The sequence below is a fragment of the Entelurus aequoreus genome, linkage group LG19 (assembly GCF_033978785.1).
Source record: "Entelurus aequoreus isolate RoL-2023_Sb linkage group LG19, RoL_Eaeq_v1.1, whole genome shotgun sequence".
NCBI lineage: Eukaryota > Metazoa > Chordata > Actinopteri > Syngnathiformes > Syngnathidae > Entelurus > Entelurus aequoreus.
Genome location: NC_084749.1, coordinates 44863244 through 44871956, shown reverse-complemented (window position 1 = coordinate 44871956; position 8713 = coordinate 44863244). Strand labels below are relative to the sequence as shown.

At 36.1% G+C, this 8713-nt stretch overlaps 1 protein-coding gene across 4 annotated transcripts in view; it reads right to left on the bottom strand.

Moving 5' to 3' along the window:
- Window positions 1–1263: 1263 nt before the first annotated feature.
- The window catches only part of opa1 (OPA1 mitochondrial dynamin like GTPase), a 79104-nt gene continuing 71654 nt past the window's right edge, over window positions 1264–8713 (bottom strand). For all 4 annotated transcript variants that reach the window (XM_062028547.1, XM_062028546.1, XM_062028548.1 and 1 more), the window contains 2 exons: window positions 2484–2557; window positions 1264–2381 (listed from right to left, as the gene is read on the bottom strand). In XM_062028547.1, the coding sequence (XP_061884531.1) occupies window positions 2493–2557 (65 nt within the window). In that variant the 3' untranslated portion in view covers window positions 1264–2381; window positions 2484–2492. The remainder of the gene's footprint in view (window positions 2382–2483; window positions 2558–8713) is intronic.

The window sequence follows — 8713 nt, the reverse complement described above, 5'->3', positions numbered from 1 at the left end:
TTATGTTTGTGATGTTTGACTGTGTCATGTAGTGAAATATGGAGTTATTGGACATATTTATGATGTTTGACTGTGTCATGTAGTGAAATTTGGAGTTATTGGACATATTTATGATTATGTTTGTGATGTTTGACTGTGTCATGTAGTGAAATATGGAGTTATTGGACATATTTATGATTATGTTTGTGATGTGTGACTGTCATGTGGTGAAATATGGAGTTATTGGACATATTTATGATTATGTTTGTGATGCTTGACTGTGTCATGTAGTGAAATATGGAGTTATTGGACATATTTATGATTATGTTTGTGATGTTTGACTGTGTCATGTAGTGAAATTTGGAGTTATTGGACATATTTATGATTATGTTTGTGATGTGTGACTGTGTCATGTAGTGAAATTTGGAGTTATTGGACATATTTATGATTATGTTTGTGATGTGTGACTGTGTCATGTAGTGAAATATGGAGTTATTGGACATATTTATGATTGTGTTTGTGATGTGTGACTGTGTCATGTAGTGAAATTTGGAGTTATTGGACATATTTATGATTATGTTTGTGATGTGTGACTGTGTCATGTAGTGAAATATGGAGTTATTGGACATATTTATGATTATGTTTGTGATGTGTGACTGTGTCATGTAGTGAAATATGGAGTTATTGGACATATTTATGATTGTGTTTGTGATGTTTGACTGTGTCATGTAGTGAAATTTGGAGTTATTGGACATATTTATGATTATGTTTGTGATGTTTGACTGTGTCATGTAGTGAAATATGGAGTTATTTGACATATTTATGATTATGTTTGTGATGTTTGACTGTGTCATGTAGTGAAATTTGGAGTTATTTGAAATATTTATGATTATGTTTGTGATGTTTGACTGTGTCATGTAGTGAAATTTGGAGTTATTTGACATATTTATGATTATGTTTGTGATGTGTGACTGTGTCATGTAGTGAAATTTGGAGTTATTGGACATATTTATGATTATGTTTGTGATGTGTGACTGTGTCATGTAGTGAAATATGGAGTTATTGGACATATTTATGATTATGTTTGTGATGTTTGACTGTGTCATGTAGTGAATTTTGGAGTTATTTGACATATTTATGATTATGTTTGTGATGTTTGACTGTGTCATGTAGTGAAATTTGGAGTTATTGGACATATTTATGATTATGTTTGTGATGTGTGACTGTGTCATGTAGTGAAATATGGAGTGTTTGGACATATTTATGATTATGTTTGTGATGCTTGACTGTGTCATGTAGTGAAATATGGAGTTATTGGACATATTTATGATTATGTTTGTGATGTGTGACTGTGTCATGTAGTGAAATATGGAGTTATTGGACATATTTATGATTATGTTTGTGATGCTTGACTGTGTCATGTAGTGAAATATGGAGTTATTGGACATATTTATGATTATGTTTGTGATGCTTGACTGTGTCATGTAGTGAAATATGGAGTTATTGGACATATTTATGATTATGTTTGTGATGCTTGACTGTGTCATGTAGTGAAATATGGAGTTATTGGACATATTTATGATTATGTTTGTGATGCTTGACTGTGTCATGTAGTGAAATATGGAGTTATTTGACATATTTATGATTATGTTTGTGATGTGTGACTGTGTCATGTAGTGAAATATGGAGTTATTGGACATATTTATGATGTTTGACTGTGTCATGTAGTGAAATATGGAGTTATTGGATGTATGTCTCAGCAGGATGGCCAACATTTACAGAATCAACGAACAGAACTGAGCATGATCACCTTCCCCGTGATGAGTCTTACTGATGAACGATGCTCCAATAATCATATTTACATGACAGTCCAGTCTCCTGCGAAAATGTGCCACACACAAAGACAACAATATTTACACAGCAAGCCGTTTAAGTCGACGAACTGCCAGATCCATGTTGACATGAGCGGCTGTGGCAGACTTTCACCAGAGGTGTCGACAGAATGGGCAACAATCTGAGGGGGGAGTTACTCACCGCTGATTACCATCACAGCAACATTAACGGACAGGGTTTTGCTGTACACCACTTATGTCAACTTAAGCGGGCCCTTTCTAGTCCATGTCGACATAAACGTGTCTCACTTTGCCGACAATGAAATAATCCCAAAGATTTGATGGGTAATTTTGGATTGTGAGTGCAACTAAACATGCGTGAAGTTTTTCTTCTGCGTTGTAGGGGACATGACAGTTCCCCCCCCCCCCAAAACCAAAGTGTCCTCCAAGAGAAAGTCTGTAAACATGTTTTCATCCTTCCCTGGGTCTGTGAGCAGGTCGAGTGTGTTTTCAACAATATTGGGAAAAGTCACATGTCTACTTTTGTCATTCAGTGCAAAATGAAGACTTCTGGAAAGCAGAGATGATGAAGAAGAAGAAGAAGAAGAAGAAGAAGAAGAGTGTGAAACAGGACTTCTTCATAGCGTACTTCATGTACTAGGATGTACTTACCTGCTTCTTTTATTTCTCCTTGTGGAGGGCTTCTATGAAGGCTTCTAACTTCTCCTGGATCTCGCGTACTTTCTCTGCAACAAAAGGAAGGATTGCTCAGTCAGCATTCTTTAGTGCGCACATGAAAGCAGACATTTAGGACGTGACACGGTTCCTCTGCACTAACACCATCAGGACCAGTCAGCAGAAAAGTCAAGTAGTTCCTGCGATTGCTCCTCCCGTCAGCTGATGAACAATAGTCAGACAGCGGATCTGACCAGGGCAGTGAAGGCAACATGTTCATTTAGTAATAATATTCATTAATTATTATATTCATTAGTAATTATAATCATTAATAATTATATTCATTAATGATTATATTCATTAATAATTATATTCATTAATTATTATATTCATTAGTAATAATATTCACTAATGATTATATTCATTTGTAATATTAATTAATAATTATATTCATTAATAATTGTATTCATTAATGATTATATGCAGTAGTAATAATATTAAATAATGATTATATTCATTAATGATTATATTCATTAGTAATTATAATCATTAATAATTATATTCATTAATGAGTATATTCATTATTATATTCATTAGTAATAATATTCACTAATGATTATATTCATTAATAATTATATTCATTAATGATTATAATCATTAATAATTATATTCATTAATAATTGTATTCATTAATGATTATATGCATTAATGATTATATTCATTAGTAATACTATTATTAATGATTATATTCATTAATGATTATATTCATTCGTAATAATATTCATTAATGATTATATTCATCAGTAAAATTCATTAATGATTATATTCATTTAGTAATAATATTAATTAATAATTATATACATTAGTAATACTATTTATTTAATATTTAAATTCATTAAGTAATAACATTTATTTAATAAAAATAATCATTAAAAATAAAAAATTCATTAGGTAATCAAATTAATTAGTAATAATATTCATTAATGATTATATTCATTTACAAATAATTATTTAATAGCAATATTCATTTGTAATAATATTCATTAATAATTATATTCATTAATTAATATGTATTTATTAATAATAATCATTAATAATTATATTTATTTGTAAGAATATTAATATATAAATAATAATCATGAGTAATAATATTAATTTAGTTATAATATTCATTAAGTAATAATATTAATTTAGTAATAATATTAATTCACTAATAATAATCATTGATAATATTCATTAATAGTAATTTGTATTAAGTAATAATATTCATTAATAATAATATGTATGAATAATAATATGCATTAACAAATATATTCATTAAGTAATAATATTCATTTATTAATAATGGCGATAAAATCATGCATGTTGAGAAGGACAGACCACTTCCTGTATGACCATGACTCATGGCCTCAGTCCTCCAGGTGGAGGTTCCAACACAGGTCTAAGTATGTGAGGAAGAAGACCTTGTGACAGCAGAGTTCATGCATGTTGAGAAGGACAGACCACTTCCTGTATGACCACCGTGTACTCAGGGCCTGATCTACTGCCACACCACAGGAGTTACATCCACAGTAGCTGCTGCACCTCCACTTTGGAGCACAAAGTCAACAAGCACACTAACTTGTTCATCTTCTGACGACAACATGGCTTCTTCATTGATGATTGATCATTGGTCAATCATTACAGATGATCAATCATTACAGATGATCAATCATTGTGCTTTGGGGCTGAGATTGACACGGAGTGTGCATTTCAGGTCAACACAAAGGTGGCAAGTAAGACGGTGCTGTGCTCCTTTGATGAAGTATCTTCTTACACACGTTAGATGTGAGCACGCCCCGCTAAGTGTTTGCTAGCATACTTCTTTTTCTGAACGCTCTGAGTTGTACTTAAATAAGATGTAGAACATACTAGACAACTTGTCTTTTAGTAGTACGTCAATTGTACTTAAATAAGATGTAGAACATACTAGACAACTTGTCTTTTAGTAGTAAGTCAATTGTACTTAAATAAGATGTAGAACATACTAGACAACTTGATTTTAGTAGTAAGTCAATTGTACTTAAATAAGATGTAGAACAGACTAGACAACTTGTCTTTTAGTAGTAAGTCAATTGTACTTAAATAAGATGTAGAACAGACTAGACAACTTGTCTTTTAGTAGTAAGTCAATTGTACTTAAATAAGATGTAGAACATACTAGACAACTTGTCTTTTAGTAGTAAGTCAATTGTACTTAAATAAGATGTAGAACAGACTAGACAACTTGTCTTTTAGTAGTAAGTCAATTGTACTTAAATAAGATATAGAACAGACTAGACAACTTGTCTTTTAGTAGTAAGTCAATTGTACTTAAATAAGATGTAGAACAGACTAGACAACTTGTCTTTTAGTAGTAAGTCAATTGTACTTAAATAAGATGTAGAACAGACTAGACAACTTGTCTTTTAGTAGTAAGTCAATTGTACTTAAATAAGATGTAGAACAGACTAGACAACTTGTCTTTTAGTACTTTTAGTACTAACTCTACTTCCTTCCCCTTCAGATACTAACTCTTACTTCCTCCCCCTTCAGATACCATCTCTTACTTCCTTCACCTTCAGATACAAACTCTACTTCCTTCACCTTCAGATACTAACTCTACTTCCTTCACCTTCAGATACTAACTCTACTTCCTTCCCCTTTAGATACTAACTCTACTTCCTTCCCCTTTAGATACTAACTCTACTTCCTTCACCTTCAGATACTAACTCTACTTCCTTCACCTTCAGATACTAACTCTACTTCCTTCACCTTCAGATACTAACTCTACTTCCTTCACCTTCAGATACTAACTCTACTTCCTCCCCCTTCAGATACTAACTCTACTTCCTTCACCTTCAGATACTAACTCTACTTCCTTCACCTTCAGATACCAACTCTTACTTCCTCCCCCTTCAGATACCATCTCTTACTTCCTTCACCTTCAGATACTAACTCTACTTCCTTCACCTTCAGATACTAACTCTACTTCCTCCCCCTTCAGATACTAACTCTACTTCCTCCCCCTTCAGATACTAACTCTACTTCCTCCCCCTTCAGATACTAACTCTACTTCCTTCACCTTCAGATACTAACTCTACTTCCTTCACCTTCAGATACCAACTCTTACTTCCTCCCCCTTCAGATACCATCTCTTACTTCCTTCACCTTCAGATACTAACTCTACTTCCTTCACCTTCAGATACTAACTCTACTTCCTTCACCTTCAGATACTAACTCTACTTCCTCCCCCTTCAGATACTAACTCTACTTCCTCCCCCTTCAGATACTAACTCTACTTCCTCCCCCTTCAGATACTAACTCTACTTCCTTCACCTTCAGATACTAACTCTACTTCCTTCACCTTCAGATACTAACTCTACTTCCTCCCCCTTCAGATACCATCTCTTACTTCCTTCACCTTCAGATACTAACTCTACTTCCTCCCCCTTCAGATACTAACTCTTACTTCCTTCACCTTCAGATACTAACTCTACTTCCTCCCCCTTCAGATACCATCTCTTACTTCCTTCACCTTCAGATACTAACTCTACTTCCTCCCCCTTCAGATACCATCTCTTACTTCCTTCACCTTCAGATACTAACTCTACTTCCTCCCCCTTCAGATACCATCTCTTACTTCCTTCACCTTCAGATACTAACTCTACTTCCTTCTCCTTCAGATACTAACTCTACTTCCTTCTTTGGGCAGGTGGAAGGGAACAAAAGTCTGAATTGTCTGCCAACACGCTCAGACAAGATGGCAATGCATTATGGGAGATGAAGACAGCATTAGGAGTGTGTGTGGGGCCCGCTGATAAAGTCCCAGGAACAGGTGTGGAGGAGAATGAAACATGATCCCAGACCCACCACCACACCACACGGGGCTGGGCTCAAGTGGACTGACAGAGTGATCCAGGGAGAACACATGACTCAAAGCCAGCCCATCAGGGCAGGATTAGCAAACATCTGTCCAAGTGGATGAAAAGGAGTTTGGAGGTGTAAGGAAAGGAGGCTGCCTGCACTGCACTGTCCATCATCAGAACACGGGACAGCCCCCACAACCACTTCAAATATGCACTTGCTTTGGTGTGGTCCACTATAGAGCTGCTGAACAGTCTCAGTGCACAACTTGAGTCCACAACTTGATTAAAGGCCTACTGAAATGAATTTTTTTTATTTAAACGGGGATAGCAGATCTATTCTATGTGTCATACTTGATCATTTCGCGATATTGCCATATTTTTGCTGAAAGGATTTAGTATAGAACAACAACGATAAAGATTGCAACTTTTGGTATCTGATAAAAAAAAGGCTTGCCCCTACCGGAAGTAGCGTGACGTAGTCAGTTGAACATATACGCAAAGTTCCCTATTGTTTACAATGATGGCCGCATGAAGTGAGAGAGATTCGGACCGAGAAAGCGACAATTTCCCCATTAATTTGAGCGAGGATGAAAGATTTGTGGATGAGTAAAGTGCAAGTGAAGGACTAGTGGGGAGTTGAAGCTATTCAGATAGGGAAGATGCTGTGAGACCCGGGGGTGACCTGATATTCAGCTGGGAATGACTACAACAGTAAATAAACACAAGACATATATATACTCTATTAGCCACAACACAACCAGGCTTATATTTAATATGCCACAAATTAATCCTGCATAAAAACACCTGCGTGTTTGTTATGCTAGCTCCTAGCTCCTCTGCTAGCTCCTAGCTCCATAGAACACGCCAATACAATTCAAACACCTGATCAACACACACAATCACTCAGCCCAAAAGACCGTTTACCTAACCCAAGGTTCATAAAGCTTATATATTTTTAAAAAGTTACGTACGTGACGCGCACATACGGTCAAGTTATCGAATGTTTAGCAGCCAAGGCTGCATACTCACGGTACCTGATATTCAGCTGGGAATGACTACAACAGTAAATAAACACAAGACATATATATACTCTATTAGCCACAACACAACCAGGCTTATATTTAATATGCCACAAATTAATCCTGCATAATAACACCTGCGTGTTTGTTATGCTAGCTCCTAGCTCCTCTGCTAGCTCCTAGCTCCATAGAACACGCCAATACAATTCAAACACTTGATCAACACACACAATCACTCAGCCCAAAAGACCGTTCACCTAACCCAAGGTTCATAAAGCTTATATATTTTTAAAAAGTTACGTACGTGACGCGCACTTACGGTACGGTACGTGTTATGCTAGCTCCTAGCTCCTCTGCTAGCTCCTAGCTCCATAGAACACGCCAATACAATTCAAACACATGATCAACACACACAATCACTCAGCCCAAAAGACCGTTCACCTAACCCAAGGTTCATAAAGCTTATATATTTTAAAAAAGTTACGTACATACGCAAAAAAAAGCCAAAGCTGCATACTCACAGTAGCACGTCTGCGTCTTTGTCATCCAAATCAAAGTAATCCTGGTAAGAGTCTGTGTTGTCCCAGTTCCCTACAGGCGTCTGTGTATCCAAATCAAAAGTCCTCCTGGTTAGAGTCTCTGTTATCCGAGTTCTTCCATCTTGACTGCATCTTTCGGGAATGTAAACAAAGAAGCGCCGGCTGTGTACTGTTGTGGCTGACTACGTTCGAAAAATACGTCCATTTCGCACCGACAACTTTCTTCTTTGCTTGCTTGGCTTCCTTCTCCATAATGCAATGAACATGATTGAAACAGATTCACGAACACAGATGTCCAGAATACTGTGGAATTATGAAATGAAAACAGAGCTTTTTCATATCGGCTTCAATGTGGAAGGCATACCCGTGTTCGCCGGGCTACGTCACGCGCATACGTCATCCTCAGAGGCGTTTCGAACCGGAAGTTTAGCGGCAAATTTAAAATGTCACTTTATAAGTTAACCCGGCCGTATTGGCATGTGTTATAATGTTAAGATTTCATCATTGATATATAAACTATCAGACTGCGTGGTCGGTAGTAGTGGGTTTCAGTAGGCCTTTAAAGCCTTGGCTTGTTTCAAAGTCACACCGTCAGTTATCACACATTTGTGTATTGGAAAACGTATGCAAATGTCCAAGGTGCCCAGTGGGGTATGCTGTGGTCATCTCACAGGTCTACTTAGGTTTGATGGTCTTAAGTCTTCCTGTCCTTAATTGCTTGATTCAACATGTTCCTTATTTGCCAAGGTGCCCGGGAGACATCAGTTGGACTCGTGTCATCC